Source organism: Notothenia rossii, assembly GCF_949606895.1.
Source record: "Notothenia rossii genome assembly, chromosome: 2".
In the NCBI taxonomy this organism is placed as follows: Eukaryota; Metazoa; Chordata; class Actinopteri; order Perciformes; family Nototheniidae; genus Notothenia; species Notothenia rossii.
The window spans coordinates 4,218,114-4,242,630 of NC_136904.1; the positions used below are offsets into that span (position 1 = coordinate 4,218,114).

At 39.0% G+C, this 24,517-nt stretch overlaps 1 protein-coding gene across 2 annotated transcripts in view; it reads right to left on the minus strand.

The window, feature by feature from the left end:
• LOC307028053 (uncharacterized protein) overlaps nucleotides 1-24,517 on the minus strand; it is a 66,193-nt gene that overhangs the window by 33,863 nt on the left and 7,813 nt on the right. The window contains exon 2 of one of the 2 annotated variants that reach the window (XM_079662785.1): nucleotides 13,041-13,104. In XM_079662785.1, coding sequence (XP_079518911.1) covers nucleotides 13,041-13,073 — 33 coding nt within the window. In that variant the 5' untranslated portion in view covers nucleotides 13,074-13,104. Of the gene's footprint in view, nucleotides 1-13,040; nucleotides 13,105-20,681; nucleotides 23,612-24,517 lie in introns of those variants that run through there. The other variant, XM_079662781.1, reaches the window with a different exon arrangement.

Below are 24,517 nucleotides of genomic sequence, written 5' to 3' on the forward strand. Positions count from 1 at the left end.
GTAGAATTCACTATTTGATATAACACTAACATTCATGACAATAAATATCAATAGTCATCTTTTATGGTGTACATGCCTAACAATAACATTTATGAATGGAACATTCTCAACATGAATGCATAAATCCAAATAAATATAACTTAAATATGCATGACCTCTTAAATTAAAATAAAGTGAACATTACCACCAACAAAATCATTTATAAAACACTATAACACAAAAAATAACATAAGCAGCAGATTTTAAAATTAAATATACATACCAACTACAAAATATGCAGGTATTAAAGTGGAATACAACGGAAATGGAAATGAAAAGGCCTTATGGTGGTGCCAAATCAGAGCCTATTGCCTTTTCTCAGTCTTTTTTTTACAGCTTCCTCACTTTGTCTGTCCTTTTCCTCACTTTGTCTGTCCCTTTCTGTACACCTTCTCTTGTCTTCACTGGAGCCTTCATCCTCCTCATCTACACTGGTACTGCCACTGCCACTGTCCTTCACCTCTTCCTCCACTTCCACACACCTTCCTGACAAAACTGAAGAGGGCCCTGGCTCTGTAGAGTGTACATGACACATATGATAATATATTCTTTAATATTAGTATTAATATCATAACCAAAATGTCGGTGATTAACATTTTATTTACCTAATACAGACTGATCACTCAACGCTTCAAACATCCTAAATAGACTAAAAGCAGTTTGTCTTATATAGATCAGTGGCTATGTGGGAAAATACTGTGTTTGAAATGTATAATTTAAATTAGATGTTAGCTTTTTGTTTTGATATATATATGTGCTGTATTCCAGTCTCCCTTCAGATATGTTAAGTGGCATGTCATTCAACACAATGCTGCTCACCTCCTTCAGTTGGGAGAAAAGCTGGTTCAGGTTCAGCCTTATAGGCAGTGGCGGAGCCAGGATATTTTCAGTGGGGTGGCCAGGATGGAACCAGTGATCATTTTGGGGTGGTATTGCAATCACTATTATATGAACATAAAAATACAAACAAGGGATTATTTAAGGCACCTACAACACACCTCTACATTATTTGGGATTAAGCTAGTGGTGGAATAGATAAAATCATATTCAGTATATCCAACAATTTTTTTCGTATTCCCGCAGGCAAAGTATCAACGAAGCTTACATTATACAAATGTAGTGCAATATACAGACTGTTTAGCTTATGGTGATCAGCAGCCCTATGAGCTCATTCTCTCAGTGTATCATCAGGAATACAGAGACACACACACATCATTTAAATAAGAGTTTTTAAATTCAATTATTGGTTAAGAATAAACATATTAAAGTAAATATCAATAAACTATAGCCCTTAACCCTGTAAGGCCCCCGGTTGTAATCTTACATTACTTTAAGCTATCCAAAAAAGTCAGTAAATGTTTTTTGTTTTTTTAAAAGACTAAATTTACATTGTCAAAAGGTCCTTTTGTTCAGCCTCACAATGCTATTGGGTAGTACATGTGTTTATAGGTCCTGCCCTCTGGAGCATACATATAAGACTAACATTCCTGACAATATATCTCAATAGTCATCTTTTCTGGTGTAAATGCCTTTTTAATAATAACATTTTTTTTTTAATGGAACATTCTCAACACGAATGCATAAATCCAAATAAATATAACTTAAATATGTGGTAAAATACTGTGTTTGAAATGTATAATTGAAATGAGATGTTAGCTTTTTGTTTTGATATATATATATATATATATATATATATATATATATATATATATATATATATATATATATATATATATATATATATAGTATTCCAGTCTCCCTTCAGATATGTTAAGTGGCATGTAATTCAACACAATGCTGCTCACCTCCTTCAAAGTGAAATTAAAAACCTCTGCATTTTCTATATAGATATTAACATTACTTAATGTCAGCTTCGTAAAAAAAACAAACATAAAAAATATTATTTACAATGGACTACGCTTAGCTAAGACTAATTTCCACCACTCATGGACCACACTCACCGTTTCCCTTGAAATACTGGCTGACATACTGTCTTCCTTTAGTCCCTCTCTTTTCTTTTCTTTTTGAAAGCCTGACTTTGTGAGTCATTGAGACATGGTGTTGTACCCTTAAAAAGGGAAATAGTGAGTGAGAGAAGTGAAGACATACAATCACACAGCTCCCACCTTCACTCGTCTGAATTGAGTCATCTTTAAAATGAAGCTTGTACATTTACAATGAATACACTCAAATTTCAGGACCAATAATTATGACTAAATTCTCCTTTATCTTTAGCTCTTTAACAGTGGTAAAAAACATATGTATGAACATGTGAATGCAACAGTGCCTAGCTTAGCTGCTAATAACATGACAAACGGTCAGATTCAGCAGTACCACAAGGTATGGGGGTGGCCATGGCCACTCCCAGCCACCCCCCAGCTCCGCCACTGCTTATAGGGGGACAGTGCTGCTGAGCCTGAAGATGGATATGTTGGTCCTGGCACCAGGGGGAGGGACAACTGATTTAGTATGAATAGCTGATAAACATGTACCTGCATTTAATGTCAGCTAAAAGAGCAGTGAAATGAAAAACCTCTGAATTTTCTGTGAAGATATTAACAGTAGCCTACTTAATGTCAGCTTAGTCACATGCTTTCACTCTGCTAGAAAAGTGCTGCGTTTGGAGGAAGGAGTCTTAGGACCAAACCATTACATGTAAATAGAGGGGGGTGTACAGAGGCTTTGGATAATTAACTTTTGGAAGAAAATAAGTTAAATGAATCGTAAGTTTAGTGATTAGCCTACTACGCAATATAACGTTATATTAATGTTAATTCTTTATGAAAGGGTACTTACATTTTTTTTCTTAATGTTCTAAACATTTTGGGGCCCTCTACTAGTCATGGGCCCTTAGAATCGTCCTAACCTTTCACCCCTTTACGGCGCCCACACACACACCTTTTGCCACCGTACCTTTGGTTTAAAAAAAGACATAATGAATGATAGTAACTGAATTATAGTTTTGTGATGTCTTTCCATTTTGTCGGGACTGTGTTTGTATAATAATCAAGACCATTAGATTCAATAATCAACCTCATTCTAATTTCCTTTTGCCAGCAGCTTCACGGTGCCGGGAACATTTAAAAATAAAGGATGACATTGCTCCAGATTTCATCACTTTAATTAGTTCAGATGAAATACACAGCTGAATTTGATTTGTATTCAGAGCTGATGGTTGACCTGCAGTGAAACGCCTCGAAGTGATCACACGTTTCTCATTTCCACCTGCTGCAGATCAGAAGAACACTTTGCGTTTAAAGCATTTTTAATCTCATCCATGAAGTTTCCAACTCTAGTGACACAAGCAACAGACAGCGAGGAAGTCACCCAATCAGCAGCATAACGCCCAACATTAGCCGCCTTTAGCTTAGCAGAGGTGACGTGAAGTCATGTGACCACTGACCTGGCTATAGTTCCTTTATACACAAGTTATTGAGCCGTTTCCGCTCTACATCCTGAACTCCTCCCTTCGATGCAATGCACTTCCGTTTTGGCGGACTGGGTTTGTTTTGCTAGCTAGCTCCGTTGTGCCGACAAAGCACTGATATCGCAGAGACAAAGAGGATATAACAATTACAACATGAAGAAAAGTGGTTCGGGAACTACGTGTGCGGTAGTTGGTTGCAATCACTCGAGAAAGCACCTGAACGAGTGGTTAGATAGAGAGTGCTACGACCACAAACCAGCACCCAGCACCCAGCCATGTTGTTCATTAAATACAGATAAACACAACAAATACTGCATGCATTGTATTTTTTAATATTATATATGAATATTTTCATAGTGATGTAATTGTGTGGGCTGCTTTTATATTTTAATTTGTAATACCTGTTAGGATTAAACATGTGATCTTTCTTGTTGAAGCCATTTCTTTAGTTTCCTCTCAACAATTAATTAATTCAGTGTTATTTATGTACAGTATGAGCTTAATATGAATGATGAACTGTGTTAAAAGAAATTGTAGCACTCTAAGGAACATATGAAATGCAATAATGCAATAACAGTGCAATAATGAAATTAAATTACATCAAACTTTATTTTCACTCAAACAGTACAGGCACATATGATATATTGCACAGCATAAAGAGATCATGTAAATTGTGCATTATGTAAACAACAGACAACTGTTGGCTCCTGTGGGCATGACCTAAATAAGGCAGTTTATTTTGGTTTTATGCTGGGCCACATCGTCATGTTATCCTCCCAGTTTTGCACTGAATTCGGGTGGGGGAGAGTAACGCCATCTCCAGTCAAAGAAGTAGAATCGTGTTCCCAAGGTAGCATCACTGTTAGCATCGAAATCGCTGTGTTTACACCAGTGCCCGTCTGACTGTTTACATCGGTTTACACCGACAGACGCTGTGCAAAAGACTTCCGGCGGAAATGAAGTGCATTTGTGTAGTGTCATGGCGCTACCCGTGTTTTGGCGCGTAAACTTGTCTATAGCCCAACATTAGCCGCCTTTAGTTTAGCGGTGGTGACGTGAAGTCATGTGATCGGGCCGCTGTTCCTTTACAGGTCAACATTAGCTTTTTACTTCAGATATCATAAAAGTAGTTCATATTAGGATCCTGCTGAACTATAAGTATCAAAAAAATTTTTTGGACAGATTATTTTCTGCCATAATCCAAAATCCCATGGACCAGGGAGATGTTGTCTTCAGGGACCAACACAGGAATACCTTATCCTGCAGAACTCCGTGTTGCCTTGCTGTTTATCTGTTAGGGTAACATCCCCTCACACTGCTCTGATGAATAAAAAGTGCGTCTCCTCAGAGATCAGAGGAAAGCGAAGCTCTCAGATTAACAGCGTGACTCATCGTCGGACTAACAACTCTGTAAGAATGAATTCTTGAGTCTGGGGGCTGTGTCCTGCAGGAACTATCAAAAACATCCCAATCGAAGTTTAAAGTCACAACATTTTATTAACCAAACAGATTATTCGAGAAACTTCTTGGCAGATTAATGAACAGTGAAACTAAATTCCTTCAATGCAGCTCAACGAGGCAAGCAGTTTAACCCTAAAGGACTATTAGAAAGTTAGTTGAAAAACAGCATAGTGAAACAATTCTTTATAGATTAGGAACCATTACAAACATGAATTAAATCGGGAGAAACAGCATCTCTGTGGCCTTGTGCTGGCATAGTGTGAAAGCTGGTTAGAACATAAAAAAATGTTAGTCAGACTTCAATTCAGAAAGACTCTTAAAATACAACAATACAGCTCTCAGGACACCTGGGGGGTATACTACGAAGCAGGATTTTCGCTTAGCCGGCTAAATTCAGGGGAAACTCTGGGTTTCCGGTCCTACGAAGCTGGTTCTCTTTTTAGCGGGCTAGATCTCCATGGTAACTGATGCTGTGCGGCTAACCTGGTCGGGACCAGGTTAGGTTGCAGGCTAAGAGATCAACTCAGTGAAAGCACTGCCTGCTGACCAATCAGAGCTCAGTGTGCAGAGTTTAAAGCTATCAAGTCATATTACAGGAGAAAGGAAATACAGAAAAGCTGCCGTTGCAGGAAAGACGGCCGGCAAAAATCACCGACTGTGTGAACGTGACCATTAATAGAATATCACCTCCCATATTCAGAGCAATCTGACTATTATAACATTAGCGTTAAGAAAGCTTACTTAAATATCTGCCACAACATAAACAACCGGATCAGAGTAACATTAAGTAGCCTACAGTCCGCGGCATATCACATCATAATGTATCATATATTTCCTTATCTGAGTCAGCTGAGCCGTATCTGGCCATGCAACACTCAGTGTCACATACTGTATGCAGAAGTATTATTTTAAGCAACACATTAAGTTGACGAAACACTCGAGTCAAATGTAATTAAAGTCAGATCGTGTATTAGACGGGGCAGTGATATCATAAACCTGTTAATGTACGCATTCAAACGCTTTTTCTTTTACCAGCTGTATTCACCTTGCAGGTGCAGCTATGTGGCTTTGATCCTGGATAAAGTGTTTAAGTCATGGATGTGTAAAGTTGAACTATTATGTCTAATATTACAGTTGACATTTCATTCAGGAAGTATGACGCTGCGCTGTCAGTACGCTTCTCCATGTTTGTGATTGGTCGAAATACCACCCCTTTCATGTGAATGCGCACCTAACTACATACAGCACGGCTGGCTTGAGCGATCCACTTGATAACCCGCGTCGTAGTACAGTTTATTGAGAGTGCGTATGTTTTGGATTAGGCCAACCGGCTAACTCAAACATATCCAGGTTAGGTTGAACCAGCTTCGTAGTATACCCCCCAGGAAGAGGAAACAGCTAGTTTGGCTCTCATAGTTGATCAAAACTATGCAGTGTGGATTCGCTCATGGACTTTAAGTTGAAAACTTTGAGAAAACGTTTTCCCACACTCTTCACAGTTCTACGGTTTCTCTCCTGTGTGAAAACGGTGATACGTTTTGAGAGCACCTGATGAAGTGAACTTTTTCCCACACTCTTCACAGCTGTACGGTTTTTGTCCAGTGTGAATACGTTGATGTCTTGTGAGTTCACTTGATGTCTTGAACGTTTTCTCACACTCTTCACACCAGTACGGTTTTTCTCCAGTGTGAATACGTTGATGTGCCTTGAGATCACCTGATGTAGTGAACGTTTTCCCACACTCTTCACAGCTGTATGGTTTATCTCCTGTGTGAATAAGTTGATGTGTTTTGAGATGACCTGATCTAGAGAATGTTTTCCCACACTCTTCACAGCTGTACGTTTTTTCTCTAGTGTGAATACGCAGGTGGCGCTTTAAATCTCCAGGTGTTGAAAAGGATTTCTCACATTGCTGACAGCTGTGACGTCTCTCTCTTCCTTTCGGTTTCTAAAACAGACGGACAGAGAAAGAGAGAATGTAAATCTAAAAAGCATAAATACATATACAGTTAACAATAAAAACTCACTTAATAAATATACAGTTTACAAAATAGTACTTGTACTAACTGTTTGTGTGTATTATATTTGTATTATATTTGATACAGTAATACAGCAACATTCTAACCACAGTATATACCAGAGGTGGGGGACTCGAGTCACATGACTTGACTCGACTTGAGACTTGCTTGAGTAACATTGATGAAAGACTCGACTTGACTTTGACTTGCTATTCATGACTTGAGACTTGACTTAGGCTTGAGACAGATGACTCGAAATGACTTAACTTTTTTAAATAAAATATTTGCATTTGTATTGTATGAAGCCCCTAAAGGACAATGGAAAAAAAAAGGGTTAGTTCGCACGAGAAAGTTACAGGTGCACCAAGTAGGAAGTGGAGCGCATTGGAGACAACCATTTCGTTGCAGACTGTTATGTTTATGTGGGGAAATGGCAGTGCAAACATTATTTGAGATATATTTCAAACTCAGACTTCATTTTAGGGACATTTCGGCCAGGGGTGTAGAGCTATTTGTTTAAGCACCAGATTGGCAAAACAGGAGAGTCTGTAAACCAGTCTGCCTTGATCTATGAATTCATGTCCGTGACTCTCACAGTATCTGCTGCCCACAGCTGTTTTATAGAAGGAAAACTTTCTTCACTTCATGAAATCTCTGCAGCACCAGGGGGTAGTAACGTGTAACTCAGCAAAATCTGAGAAGAGCAGCACCAGCTGCAAAGAGCTGTGCTTTTTACTGTTTACTTCACTGTGTTACCTTAATTAGAACAGCTAAAGAGTGACCACAGGCTGCTACGTTTTAAGCACACACACACCTCTACACACATCGAACTGTCCGATTACTCCCCCAATTACTCGTTTTATGAAGGAGATGTCCGGTCACCAATGCGCATGATGTGTGTGTGTTTGTGCTTTGCTCCGCTCTGTGTGTGTGTGGTCGGTGTGTCTGTCCGACAACGGCATTTTTTAAAATAATTGCCATGAACACTAATTTACACACATCTGGCCAACTCAATAGGTATACAGTATGTGGGTGTTCCCAAATGAAAGAAGTTTGTTTAATCTTAAAGGGGACCTATCATGCAAAATGCACCTTTGTACGTCTTTTATACATGAATATGTGTTCCCGGTGTGTCAGGGAACTCACCAAGTGTCAGAAAACACAATCCTCTCTCTTCCTCCATACCCAAATCTCTAAAAACGGGGCTACAACTGAGCCGATACAGATTTAAATTTTTTATTTTAAACCCACTATTCACAGCGGGCGGTAAACCATTGAAAAATATACATATGCAAGCACATGAAATACAACACATCGGGAAAATAGTAAAAAAAAAACGGTTCCGTTCACAGTGTTGATGGAACATTTGAATCTGAAGAAGTCCCTCTTCTTCTCCTATATGCAATTACAATCAAATATTAAAAACTTAACATCAAAAGGTATAAAGATAGGTTGTCATGAACACCTTGATATGAACCTAAAAAGACTTGCAAACAAGAAAGAAATTATTTCAGGTATATATAAACTTCTCCTCACCTCCACTGCCAATACTAATCTGCAGACACAGACAAGATGGGAGCAGGACTTAGGCATCACCCTTACCCCAGTTGAGTGGGGTATGTGAAATGAAAATGTAACTGCAATTCCCTACCCCCCACCCTTCATGTTATTGTCCTGTCCTATTTGTGACGTGTTTGAGCCATGTCCTTGTCCGTATGTTTTTGTCTTAAAAAAAAAAAAAATGTTTTCAACATTTATATTTTATTAAACCTTTTCAGAGGTCTCAGGCTCGAAAATGACATTCTCTGAACAAATTACCATAACTTCACTTCTAAAAGGGGTAAATTAATAATCTTTTTTCTCAAAGCAATGATAAACCTGTGAGTTGGATGTTTTTTGCTTGATAATAGACTATTACCCAGGACTAAGACTTGGTCATATAATAGCATAGTTATATCTGATCATAGTGTCATGGTACTCTAACTTGATCTTCCAAACCGCCCCCTTCCGAACAGAGTTTGGAGACTCAATCCTCTTCTAATATCAGATGATCGCTTGGTCGAATTCATTTCGGACCAAATCTATTTTTTTCTAGAAACAAACACCTCCCCTGAAATCTCTAATGCCACACTGTGGGAGACCCTTAAAGTTGATCTCAGAGGGCATATTATAGCTTACTCTTCTAGAATCAATAGAGAAAAATATTCGAAGCTACAAGAGATATCCCATCAAATTGCGGTTCTTGAAATATGTTCTATCTTCAACCCCAGACTTTTATAAGGACAATTTAAGGTTGCAAACTGAATACAACCTTATAACAAATGAGGCAACGCGTATTATTTTGAAATCCAGACATAATGTCTATGAATTTGGAGACAAAGCGAACAAGCTCCTGGCCCTGCAGGCTCGTCAAACAGCTGCCGCTCGGTCAATTACTCAGATTCGGTCACATACAGGAGAGACACTGATAGATCATGAGGAAATAAATGAAGTTTTTCTGCATTTCTATTCCAACCCTTATGCCTCAGAATGTAATGAGCAGTGGCAACTGGTCATTAGGGGCACAGCCCCACCTAGTGTCAGCAGAAAGTATTACAAATAATGATTACAAAAAAATGCAAAAAATAAATTAAAAAAGATATAAAATATATTTTAAGATCATGTTTAATCATCTGATTTGTCTGTACATTGCTGTTTTAGTCTGTGTTCTTCTAATTAGTGTCTACAGTGTGTGCCTATTGAGCTGTTTAGAGCCATGTGGGACAAAACCCGATCATGCCCCTCCCTCTCACTGTCTAAGTCAATGGTGACTGTAAAAACTACACTGCGCATGCTCAGAGTATTTTCCTAATTAATGTGTGTGGCAAAAAATTTTGACCATAGGGGCACTGAGCTGCCTTCCCCACCATACCTCATCTCACATAATTCAGAGCTGATTGGCTGTAAGTACGTGTGCCGCGAAAAGTGTGGTGTATGAAGAGTAGACGAGAGAGGTGCAGTGACGCGTCCTAAAACCCGGAAGTAAGCTGTGCAAGGCTTCCCTCGACCAAAAAGCAACGACATTTCTCCATAGGATTTTAGAAAATAGCTCAAAATAAGATCTGTGGGAAACGTACCTGTTGATAAATGCACGTTTTGTTCAGCCGGATAATATCCACATGTCTACCCTACTTTTATAATTTTCTAATCATAAATCGATCGATTAGATTTATGATTAGACTTTTTGAAATTAAAAGAAGATAAGGAGGACTTTTCCAAAAAAGTAATAGAGATTTTTGTCCAGAAGGATAGGCAAATGGACTTCATCTTCAAGTCAAGGTAAGACCGCAATTTTATTGAAAATGGGATATTACTAAGAGAGAACAATTCAATATTTAAATGATAAAATTATATTTTTTGGGTATCCTTTTGTTGAACTGTCTGTTTAAAATTAATCGAAGCATCAGACATAAAAAGCTTTTGAAGATAATATTGTATTTTGATTTAGGTCAAAATACGATATTTGTAAACCTGAAGAGTCAGCGCCAGTGCCTCACCAGCCATGAACCTCACTGCACAAGCTTATACATAGACATCTAAGTTTTTTGTGCCCCACCACTTTTGCACATATAAAAACGCCACTGGTAATGAGGACCCTGGGGTCTTCTTTCAAAATGTTACTCTGCCTACTGTGTCAGAGGAACAAAAAATGTAATTGAGAGCAGATATTTCAACTTCCAAAATAATTATGGCCATTAAATCAATGCAAAACAAAAAATCGTCCGGCCCAGACGGATTCACAACTGAATTTTATAACAAGTTTTCCCCTCAACTAGCACCAATTCTTCAGACAATGTTTAAATAAGCACTCTCTTCAGGCTCCTTTCCTATAACTTTACGACAAGCCTCTATCTCCCTCCTTGTGAAAAAAGACAGGGACCCATTGTTGTGCTCCTCATATCGTCCTATTTCCCTACTGAATGTAGATTTGAAAGTGCCGTCTAAGGCTTCGGCCAGACGTCTGGAAGACGTGATTCCAGATGTTATATCTTCTGATCAGAAAGGATTTATCCAGGGCCGACATTCGTATTCAAATCCAGGGGCGCCGCTTGCCGACAGACAAAGCAGGCAACTGCTTGGGGCCCCGGACCAGAAGGTGGCCCCCAAAAGAAGGTAGATTACGAAGGTCCAACATGAAACCCCCTACTGCAACGACATGTCGAGAGGCTCCCTCAAGGCGGCCCCATGCATAGCGCGCCGTAAAATGCTGCTTCTTATCATAAGTTTTGTTGCCTTGCTCCGCTCCGGGGGGAGGCTGCTGTCGGCTGTGCGTGGTGATGAGAAGCTTGTTTGAGGTGCCCCCAGTGAATGTTTGCCTAGGGCCCCCACAGACTCTAGAATCGCCACTGTTCAAATCTGAGAAAAATATTTAATATTGTCCACTCGGCCCGGTCACCAGACCCAGAGGTAGTAATATCACTTGATGCCGAAAAGGCCTTTGATCGGGTCAAGGGGAGATACCTATTTCTTGCCCTCCAAACATGTGGCTTTAAAAAAAAATTAATTGCTTGGATTAGACTTTTCTACTCCTCTCCCCTCCCTGCTATAATCTCTAATAAAACTCAGTCTAAGTACTTCGCCCTTGGAAGAGGTACAAGACAGGGATGCCGCTTTCCACACTCCTTTTTGCGCTAGCAATTGAGCCTTTGGCAACAACACTTTCTTTATGTAAACATTTAAAAAGGCATTAATCGGGCAGGACAAAAGTTCAAGGTGCCCCTTTACATGGATGACCTGTTTTATATGTATCCGAGCCTGCTTCATCGCTTCCCTATATCCTATATCAATTTGGGAAAGTCTCAGGTTAAAATTACCTCTACCTAATTTCATTTTCTACTATTGGACATGCAACATTCAGAAGTTGATAGGTGAGGGTTGAGGGTGCTTCTGTTCTCTCCCCAATTAAGTCAAAACCCCATCCTGTATGGTCAATGTGTGACTTTATGGGCTTATTTGGAAAATGTCTGAATGTCTTGCATACAAAGCTCCTAATATGTAAGTAACGAAATAAGTGATTCTTATGTAGGCTATTTAGTTCAGATAATTGAGAGAAATATGCTAATGTGTCCTCTATGTAATGATTATTAATTGATTTAATGCCATTATGAAACCAAACATATCCTCGAACTGAAGTCAGACCGTAAAGAACTGATTTCACAGATTTATGATTTCATTGGTAATGTCCATCCACAACCTATTGGACATTTAAAAGCTGCTTGGGAATCTGATCTGGAAATAACTTTGAAAGTTGACCAATGGGAATCAGCCCTGGACCGGGTACACACGTCTTCCTCTTCTAAACACAGCCTCATACAACTGAAAGTGGTACCAAGAGCTAATTTAAATAACGCTAGATTGGCTAAAGTGTATCCAGAGGTTGAACCGTCATGTCCCCGATGCAGTAGCCAGCCAGCAGACCTAATGCACATGTTTAGGATATGTCCCAGCCTCTTTCTGGAGATGTATTTTTAAATCGTTTAGTGAAATGTTTAAAACTCATTTTGAGCCTGACCCGGTGTGTGCCATAACACCAAAGGTAACCTGTGCATCCCTACCAAACAGTGCCCATGTGGTTATAGCCTTTTCTACGCTCCTTGCGAGACATTTGATTATTTTCAAATGGAAGCAACATTTCCCTCCATCCTTTTCTCAATGGGTCAAAGATGCTATGTACTTCTTACAGTGAGAGATAATTATTGTTCAGAGGTTGTTGTGTTGAAAATATTCAAGAGAATATTTGTCATTGTTCCAATGATAATAAACAAACATTTGCATAAAGCATATTTGTCTATACATCGTTACCTGAATTTGAACCAAAAGTACATGCTCTGTATAAATTGCTTTTGTAAAAAAAACGATATTTACAAAAAAAAAGGTAGACTTGAGACTTGCACATGCACCTCTGGTATACAACAATGTTCTAACTACAGTAAATACCGCATCGTTCAAACCCTTATCTAAACATATTGTGCATTAATATTGTATTTTAACAGATTCTGATCTTTCATTTGGGGATAACAGTGTTAAGAATATATTGTGATCAAGTGCACACCGACCTGAGCTCCAGGGGTCTTTTTGTTCTCCTCCATGCTGCTCTCAGTGATCCTTCTCCGGCTGTGTCTCTGAAATAATCAACACAACTACAGCTGACACAAAACAAGACAACTCAACACAACCAACTGACACAACAAAACAAATCTACAGCTACTTCTTAGGTTAATAGCAGAGGCGAGAAGTAACTAAGTACAATTACTTAAAAACTGTACTTAAGTACTATTTAGAGGTACTTGTATTTTACTTCAGTATTTCCATGTAATGCTACTTTGTACTTTTACTCCACTACAATTTTAATTACTAAATGTTATTGGTATTAATTTAGTTACTTTACAGATTTGGAATAATGACACACACACACACACACACACACACACACACACACACACACACACACACACACACACACACACACACACACACACACACACACACACACACACACACACACACACACACACACACACACACACACACACACACACACACACACACACACACACACACACACACACACACACACACACACACACCGAGAAGGATGTTACCTCTCTTGTTGGAGATTTGGAGGATGTTTAAAACCAACCTCGTCTCCGCGTGTCGTTTGATAAGCTGGGTAAATTCGTAAAAAGGAAGGGATTAAGAAACACCAGAATGCAAGTTAAACAATAATCTTGTTTTAATGATAAAAAGTAACAATACAAATACAAATACAAACACAAAGGAAGTACTTCCTGCTCTTTCTCCTGTCCTACTCTCCTGGTCAGCCTGAAGAAAAAAGAGGTCGAACCCCTGGAAAACACAGGCTTTCATACTAAAAACACAGGAGGAGGTGTGTGCGTGCTTTCCCCCCGAGGTCATCTTATTGGCAGAGACCAACACATGGCCTGTCGCACCCAATCAGTGCGACACAGCAGAAGAAACCCGGAAACAAAAAGTCTCTTTCAGTTTGACGAAGACCAGACACCTTTTGGTGTCTGGAACGAACTTGCTCTCAACAACAAGTTTCCTTATCTTATTTCACATCTTGCAGCCAGCACACACACATCCCCTTTATGGCCCTTTGTCCCTGAGTCCATCTTCCCCCCTCAGGCTACCACACACAAGTTAAAAATATGTTTTAAGATATAGTTGTTATAGTTGGCTAAATATACGTAATACATGTTAATTACTTTCATATCACTAATAACGAGGAACACATTACCTATGCTCTTAAGCAGTATTAGAGATGCTTTTCAAATAGTCAAACTTCACACAGGCCTCATATAGAGAACACACTCATTTGTCCTACCGCCTTTCCATTTGTTTGAGCTATCGTTCACATCTTTACTTCAATTATAAAGGTTTCACATTGTATATTTCCAGCTTCCTTTACACATACTGTTATTATTCAAACAAAGTAACTAACCACACACATCTATTGAAAACAAGTAGATTTCCCTGATAATTGACATGCTGAAAATGCTCTCTCGTCCCTATCACAAAAGCTGCTTCCATTTCATAGAGTAATAAAACATGTTTAAGCTAATTTCTCCACAATGTTTGTAGCCATTTAGTACCCACACATGAAAGAATAAGAACAGAGGTATAGTTGAACAGTAATCATGTAGCACATATATTTACTGCAATGAAAACACACATATTTGCCCCAAGCATGTGTAACGCACCCCCTTCTTTTACGAGGGAAACATTCCAGTCTTGGAGCTATCCCCAAATTAGGATGTCCCCTGCTCCCATCCTTCTCTAAACACAAAGACTTCACCTCAATATATTGGGGAGGGAAAATATACTTTGTCCCTTCAAATGTAACACACATGAATATATATAAGGTGACATTAAAATGAATATATCAGATTTAACTTTCCTGCCATAACACGTTACTTTAATACTTCAAATAATTCAACTTAATCCTACACTCTCTCTCCTTCAGTCTTTCTTCTCCTTGATAAAACACTGCCGTTAAACACACTAATCTCCCTTTAATGCCTTTACTTATGTTTACCGATCAGCCACGTGGTATATAAAGCTACGAACAAAGAACGGGAGGCAACAAAAACACGGTTTAACTGATAAAAGCACGGATAAATCGCCCTACAAGGATAAACTAAGTATTTGTATGTGTTTTAAAATTCTCTTAACACATTACATTCAGTATAAAATCAGCATCAGCGTCTGTTAGCAACAACTTCTGAGGACCGGAAGCTAGAAACGGAGCACCGCAATGCATCATGGGATTTTAGATTGTATTTTAAATATAAATGCACTGCCCCCCTGTGGTGAAAAACGGTATTAAAATAAATAATCATTACAATAATAATTACTATATATATATATATATATATATATATATATTACACTGTCTAGTACTACATTACTATTACTATATATATATATATATATATATGTATATATATATATATATATATATATAAATTAAATAAATATATATATGGGACTGGTATGGCGGCTTTTAAAAGTTGGGAAAAATGTTTTTGTTTGTGATCACAAATTTTCTTTTTATTATATATGTTGTGGTTATAACGATTGATCATTAAAGTGTTATCAAAGCTGGTACTCCGGCGGAGTAAGCATGAATTATTGGGTATGGGGGCTGTGTCCTGCATCGAGAAACACTTCTGCTCTCATCACAAGCACATTTCCTTTTCTTAGACAATGAGCAATGGGACCCTTTTGCCTATTTGGCATATTTCTGCACGATACCTCTACTTTGTAAAACTACACAGGTCTTCCACTTTACAACACAGAAAGATTCTACATAATTGTTCATTTTTTTGCTTAATTATTTCTTGTCAACATGTTGTATTCTGTTATATTTCTTAATAATATATATATTCTTCTTATTACTGTGTGAATGTTTGCACCACTTGAGCGAATTAAACATAGGTCTACTGTACTACAATGAACTGGATTCTGATTTTAAAACTATCTACAGAGTTTGCAAAAGTGTTAACTTTAACGGTTAATGTTGCTGCAGTTTTACAGTAATGGCAGTGTTTTACCTCAGATCCCGTGTTTTACTTACAGAACCATGTGCAGTGTTTGCAGAAAGGGCCATGTTGAAGTGAAATGTGGGTGCAGAGCTGAAAATGTGTTTAGAGTTTTGGAGCTATGCAGAAGTATTCAGATCTCGTATCTGGGTAAAAGTAGAAGTACTGAGATCTTGAAGTTGAGTAAAAGTAGAAGTACTCAGATCTTGTAGCCTACTTTAAAGAGTCCTCTCCTGCTGATATTCAGGTTTATATCAATATGAAGTTGCTGCCCGACACATGGGGCTGGGATTGAAAAGCATGAATGTAATTTGTTTAAAGCAGCGGATGTCTTACCTTTGCTGCTGGGTTACTTAGCCGGAGAAAGACGCTCTTCACCGGGGAGAAGCTCCAGGATCACCGGGGTCTCCGTGAGTGGAGTAGCCGGATCAGAGCTGCTCCTCCCCGGCGGTAAAAACAGAAAAGCTCCAAAATGAATAAAATCCTCTCAGAAGTCAGTGGTTGTTAAATGGATGAAAAAACTCCCGGTGAAGAACCGGCGGAGAAATGTGTGTGAGAAGCGGGAGACAACGACTGATGGGCAGCGTTTGGAGGAGAGGACACTGGGAGGAGAGAGGGGGAGGGCGGGGAGCAGATTTCCAGGCACTGACACTTTACTATCTTTCAGACACACACCTGGAAAGTAACCAAGTACATTTACTCAAGTACCACACTATATTTTTTAAACATATTTTTACTTTGAGTATTTGCATTTTACGATACTTTCCAATTCTTCTGAACTACAGTGCAGGGGGAGCTTGTACATTTTACTCCACTACAGTTATTAAATACTCATATTTACTATTAAAAAAAACATGATATGATGCAGTACTGTCATCTACACCGAATTTTACACAGAAATTAAATCAGTTTTCCGAATTGTTTTATATGCACTGTTCAATCAATGACCAATTCTATAATTTAAATAAAAACATCTGTGCTATGTTTAATACATTTTTGTAAGGATGTGAGATATGATTGAAGTTTGCAATGCATGTTAAGTGGCAGACATTTTATATATTTTTTTACTTTAAAAAACGATAATTTAAGACAATTGTACGACAGGTGCAAACACGCTGCAGCTTCAGAAACGATGCAGATATAAAAACACAAATGCTCCTGTGTACATGAAGAAATATATTTAGCAACTTGACAACACATGCAGCATTTAGAAAACATTCAGCGACTTGAGGTTTCTGCAGCTTTTAGTAATAGTAGTGTGTGTGTGTGTGTGTGTGTGTGTGTGTGTGTGTGTGTGTGTGTGTGGGTGGGTGTGTGTGTGGGTGTGTGTGTGTGAGTGCATTTGAGTTCCCACGCTATCACCCAGCCTAATTTGAGTTTATTTTTCATGGTTCAGGTTTAGTCCTCTGATCACGTTCAGGTGTTGATTCCTTTGAGACCAGTCAACGGATAAACTGTTCTTGTAGAATACAAATTTTAAAAAAAGCACACATTTAAAAATGTTTATAGAAAATTCATTCCTGTTGAGGCGCCGCGGCCATGAGGAGAAAAAGCTCTATAGATTAAAAAGAATCTAGCTTGTGTAGTGAAAGCAATACTTGAATGACCATCCTAGTGAAACCATGCTTACATTGTTTTCTCTGTTCATAAAATGAGCCAGTTCACTCTAAGATTAGTGAGAACATCTGAAAGCAGAGCTGTCGTCCGAACAAAGAGTGTTACTCTGCTTTGCCATCACAGTCATTTGGATAAGCGACCATCAGATGGTACATGTTTGTTGGAGAGCAGCACTGATGTGGCTTTTTGCTTTCTGTGCTCTGGTGACAAACCCTCTGACCCTGACCGATGTACCACGATTGCCTTAACACAAGCTGTGGTGCAGAAGGAGTGTCAGCGTTAGGACATGGAGAGGGCACCAAAGCAAAGAGAGCTAAGATGAGACAGAGAGGACGGCTGTGGGTGGGTCAGGCTATTTAGCGATGTTGATATTATGAAATGTTTCCTGGTGGTGTTGCTCTGTGTTAGTTTAGTGCGTACATTCTCCATGACATTTGATAATGGGTTTTGTGCCAGGTTAGCCTCAAAGGCCCCAGTTTATTGATATTTTTCAAACTGGTTTGTACAAACGCGTTATGTCTATAAAAAGGAAAAAAAGGACAACCTTGAGCAGAAACAATATGCTTTGCCTGCATAACACTTGACAATAAAGTGATTACAACTGTCTCAAATTTCTCTCTATTGCCCTGGTATTTTTGTATATCAATCTAATGGAAACCACACACACACACACACACACACACACACACACACACACACACACACACACACACACACACACACACACACACTAGCTGTATTGTGACAACAGAGTGTATTGATTAGAGTATGTGCCTCTTTAGGGAACACTTACTATTTTCAATTACACTTGCTGTTGTTGATGGACTCCAAATGGATGCCTTCAAGATGAAACCTTTGACCATTCTGTTACCACTCAAAAACGCAAAACTGCTTTGACTGATTGGGTTATTTTCGTTGGTGTGGACATTTAATGGGCTAATAAGCCGTTCAATAAAACATGACCTACATTACACCCCAAGCGTTACCCAGCTACGATCAAAGTGTGACTTCTGGGAGTTTACACGTTTACAAAAAGCATCACGTAGTAGGCTGTTTGCACATACTTACTACGTGTTACTCCTTAAAAACACACCAAATCTACAACCTCTCTCTGTAGCCTCTGGTGTTTCGTGAACATTTTAAGACCAAAGAAAGACGCACACAGCTGGGAGACCAGGGTTGCGTTCCAATAGTCCATTTAGCTTAGGAACCTTCCTAACCAAGTGAAATGACCCGGAAGTCCCTCAGTAGCAGCCATGTTAAGTGCCGTTCCAATTCTCCAAATAAAAGGAAAGGAGGTTTCAAACTTCCTTTATAACCTCCTTTAGCTTAGAAACCACTGGACCTCCCTAACCGAAAGGAGAGGAGAAAATGCTGCCCCACAATGCCTTGCAGCCGCAGCATTTGCATCACACAACAGTCGGCCGTTCACGGAAACAAACGATTATGACCGAGAAATATCATGAAAGTTACGGTGCTTATTAAGCATTTTAAAACGTATGTGGTAAGTTGCCAAAGTGCTTTGTTTGGAACGTTCATCAGTATTATAATCAAAAAGAGAAATATGAACGTTAGTTTTTACTGAAATGATTAAATAAAGTCAACATTTCACTGAGCTGTGTGGAGTTTGTTCAACTTTTAAAAGATGTTTGAATGGTGATATACACAGTGATAGGTGTTAAGGACTAACGTTTATAATAAATACATTTGTATTGATTTTAAGATCTTTTCATACAATCATACGTATTGGGATCATTTGTATTAATGTAGACCGGAGGGAGAGGGTGACGAGCATACATTTCACTTTCCTTTTTTATTTAAATTACAACTTTGGTCATGAAGAATATGTTTCTCTGTTGTCCACGTTCATAAAGCATAAAACAAAAGCATCAGAGCACGGTGCAGAGTCTCTAGATGAGTCCCTCGTTCTTATTAAACATCCATGTTGTAGTCCGCTATAGAACACTGTAGTTTCCATAGTTTCACCGGTTTCACCACAGCAGCAGACGCACACAATGACGTCCGCTGGCGCATCATAAACACGTCAGATAGTGAAAGTGCATTCGGATTCTCTAAAGTACCGTAGTCTCTTCTCCTAAGTCCTTTTGAATTCTCCTATCCACTATCCCTTAACCCCGTGACGTTTCACTCAGAGGTCAAGGAATAGGAGATAGGGTTAGAACTCAGGAGCTGATTTTTGGATTATTCTAACGCAACCCAGGGGACACTAAAGAGTGACTCACACAGCTGGGAAACCATGGAACACTAACAAAAATGACGCACACAGCTGAGAGACCAGGGGACACTAAAGAGTGACACACGCAGCTGGGAGACTAGAGCCATTTCTCAAAGTTGAGGACGCTTCCTTGGTAGGACATGTCATTCCGAGTGACGTCCTTCAGAGGCTAGGCAAGAATCCTTCATCGCATTCAGAGAATGAAGAATGGAACAGGCTAGCAAGTGTGCGTCATATGCAAGGCCCCGCCTTATTGAGCGTGACTTGTTTGAAGACTCATCACTGAGTTGCGAAGATCGTTTTTGTTGTTGTCTTTTATCCATCCATTTTTTTCAGATAAAGGAAGAGATAGAGCCGTAGTATCGTCAGCGTCTGTCTGCTCGGAGGAGGATGTTCTAGTTGAATAAGTCTTCCCGTTTGCCTTCCGTATGAGTTGTATTCTCTAATGTAAATTAAAAATGAACCTCGTTTTGACCTTGCCTCTTTTGTTGATATTTGTGGTTTATGCTACAATGTGCACCAATGTGTGTAAAAAAGGTTTGCAGGATCCTTCAGAGCCTCTACTTCAAGTACTCAAGTCTAAGTCTTGTACTTTAGTAAAAGTAGTCAAATCTTGTACTTGATTAAAAGTAGAAATATATACATATATATATGTACAGTATATAAAACACCGTTGTTTTCTCCTGAACATTTATTTAAACAGTTCCCTCCTGTCTTTATTAATTAAAACAAGGGAATGGCATGTTCATAATGTGCTGAAAAACACAAAAATGTAGGGGATGTGCATCTTTTTAAGGCCTTTTTTATTTTTGGTAGTCTGATAATTTAAACAAAAAAGAAAAGAATAAAACTGAAATCATAAATATTTTCTAGATACATTTATCATAGGTTCTTTTTTTAGACCAGAACAGACCGCTTAACTATCAAAACATCCCAATCAAAGTTTAAAGTCACAACGTCTTATTAACAATACAGATTATTCAAGAAACTACTCTGCAGATTAATGAACAGTGAACGTAAATTCCTTCAATGCAGCTTAACGAGGCTAGCAATTAAACCCTGGACATATAATATTTTATAAAAAGGAAAAACAAGGCTATTAGAAAATTAGTTGAAAAACAGCATAGTGAAACAATTATTTATAGATCAGGAACCGTTACAAACATGAATTAAATCGGGAGAACCAGCATCTCTGTGGCCTTGTGTGAACGCTGGTCAGAACATAGAAAACTGTAATTCAGAAAGACTCTTAAAATATAACAATACAGCTCTCAGGACATCAGAGGCCTGTACTACGAAGCTGGATATGTTTGAGTTAGCCGGTTGGCCTAATCCAAAACATACGCGCTGTCGCTAAATGGTACTACGACGCTGGATATCAAGTGGATCGCTCAAGCCCGCCGTGCCCTATCTAGTTAGGTGCGCGTTCACATGAAAGGGGTGGTATTTAGAGCATTCGACCAATCACAAACAGGGAGAAGCGCACTGACAGCACGGCGTCATACTTCCTGAATGGAAAGTTAACTATAATATTAGACAAATATGAAGAAGTTAAACTTTAAACATCCATGACTTAAACACTTTATCCAGGATAAAAGCCACATAGCTGCACCTGCAAGGTGAATACAGCTGGTAAAAGAAAAAGTGTTTGAATGCGTACATTTACAGGTTTATGATCTCACTGCCCCGTCTAAGACACGAGTGGATCTGACTTTAATTACATTTGTCTCGAGTGTTTCGTCAACCTAATGTGTTGCTTAAAATAATGCTTCTGCATACGGTACGTGAGTGTTGCACGGCCAGATACGGCTCAGCTGACTCAGATAAGGAAATATATGATACATTATGATGTGATATGCCGCGGACTGTACTTAATGTTACTTTGATCGAGTTACTTATGTTGTGGCAGATATTTAAGTAAGCTTTCTTAACGCTAATGTTATAATAGTCAGATTGCTCTGAAGATGGGAGGTGATATTCTATTAATGTTCACGTTCACAGTCGGTGATTTTTGCCGGCCGTCTTTCCTGCAACGGCAGCTTTTCTGTATATCCTTTCTCCTGTAATATGACTTGATCGCTTTAAACTCTGCACACTGAGCTCTGATTGGTCAGCAGGCAGTGCTTTCACTGAGTTGAGCTCTTAGCCTGCAACCTAACCTGCTCCGGGGCAGGTTAGCCGCACAGCATAAGTTACCATGGAGATCTAGCCTGCTAAAAAGAGAACCAGCGCCGTAGGACCGGAAAGCCCGAACTTTCCCTGAAGTTAGCCGGCTAAGCGAAAATCCAGCTTCGTAGTACAGGCCTCAGGAGGAGGAAACAGCTAGCTTGGCTCTCATAGTTGTTCAAAACTATGCAGTGTGGATTCACTCATGGACATTAAGATGAGTACTTTGAGAAAACATTTTCCCAAACTCTTTACAGCTGTACATTTTTTCTCCAGTGTGAATACGTTGATGCGTTTTGAGAGCACATGATTTCCTGAACGTTTTCCCACACTCTTCACAGCTGTACGGTTTTTCTCCAGTGTGAATACGTTGATGCGTTTTGAGAGCACATGATTTCCTGAACATTTTCCCACACTCTTCACACCAGTATGGTTTTTCTCCTGTGTGAATACGTTGATGAGTTTGGAGATTATTTAAATTAGTGAATATTTTCCCACACTCTTCACAGCTGTACGGTTTTTCTCCAGTGTGAATACGTTGATGTCTTTTGAGAGCACATGATTTCCTGAACGTTTTCCCACACTCTTCACACCAGTATGGTTTTTCTCCTGTGTGAATACGGTGATGAGTTTGGAGATTATTTAAATTAGTGAACATTTTCCCACACTCTTCACAGCTGTACGGTTTTTCTCCAGTGTGAATACGTTTATGTCTTTTGAGGTCACTTGATGTCTTGAATGTTTTACCACACTCTTCACAGCTGTACGGTTTTTCTCCAGTGTGAATACGTTGATGCGATTTGAGTTCACTTGAAGTCTTGAATGTTTTCACACACTTTTCACAGCTGTACGGTTTTTCTCCTGTGTGAATTCGTTGATGCAATTTGAGTTCACCTGATGTCTTGAATGTTTTCCCACACTCTTCACACCAGTATGGTTTTTCTCCTGTGTGAATACGGTGATGAGCTTGGAGATTATTTAAATGAGCAAACGTTTTACCACACTCTTCACAGCTGTACGGTTTTTCGCCAGTGTGAATACGTTGATGTCTTTTGAGAGCACCTGATGTCTTGAATGTTTTCCCACACTCTTCACACCAGTATGGTTTTTCTCCTGTGTGAATACGGTGATGAGCTTGGCGATTATTTAAATGAGCAAACGTTTTACCACACTCTTCACAGCTGTACGGTTTTTCTCCAGTGTGAATACGTTGATGTCTTTTGAGAGCACCTGATGTCTTGAATGTTTTCCCACACTCTTCACACCAGTATGGTTTTTCTCCTGTGTGAATACGGTGATGAGCTTGGCGATTATTTAAATGAGCAAACGTTTTACCACACTCTTCACAGCTGTACGTTTTTTCTCCAGTGTGAATAAGTTGATGTCTTTTGAGAGCACCTGATGTCTTGAATGTTTTCCCACACTCTTCACAACTGTACGGTTTTTCTCCAGTGTGAATATGCAGGTGGCGCTTTAAAGTTCCAGATGTTGTAAAAGATTTCTCACATTGCTGACAGCTGTGACGTCTCTCTCTTCCTTTCGGTTTCTAAAACAGACGGACAGAGAAAGAGAGAAAGTAAATCTAAAAAGCATGAATACATATACAGTTAACACAATAAAAACTCACTTAATACTTATACAGTTACTAAAATACTACTTTTACTAACTGTTTGTGTTTATTATATTTGATACAGTAATACAGCAACATTCTAACCACAGTATATACAAGAGGGGGACTCGAGTCGCATACTTGAGACTTGCTTGACTAACATTGATAAAAGACTTGACTTAGACTGGGTATTCATGACTTGAGACTTGACATTCATGACTTGAGACTTGATTTAGGCTTGAGACGGATGACTCAAAAGTACTTTACTTTAAAAAATATATATATTTGTTTTTGTATTGTACGAAGCCCCTAAAGGGCAATGAAAAAATTCAAAAAGAGAAAGTATCTTGCTCGCACAAGAAAGTTAACGTGCGCCAAGGAGGAAGTGGAGCGCACAGGAGACAGCCGTTTCTTTGCAGAGTGCAGTGTTTCCCCTACCATTGTCTTGGCGATGATGTTAAGTTATAAATCAAGGGTTTTTATTATTATTTACAGCAGGGGTGGGGAACCTTTATCCTTTCAACTTTTACAACATCCTCCGAGGGCCGTAAAAATGATTGAACTCAACCTCTGCTTAAAAAAACTAAAATCACAGCCCATTCATTTGGCCTTTCTTTCATGCTGTGCAAAGAAAAAGCAACCTCTTAATCCAGATATCTTACCATGACTCGCGCATGCATGCATGTGCACGGTTGTGGCATGACCACCAAAACAGAAAGATATTCACACAAGATGTGTGCAAGTGTATTTAGTATCCTATCCATGTGAACATGATTTAATTCCGGGCCGGTGGAATTGTATTATCACTGGCCCCACCATTGTAACCAATGGCCCGGAGCATTC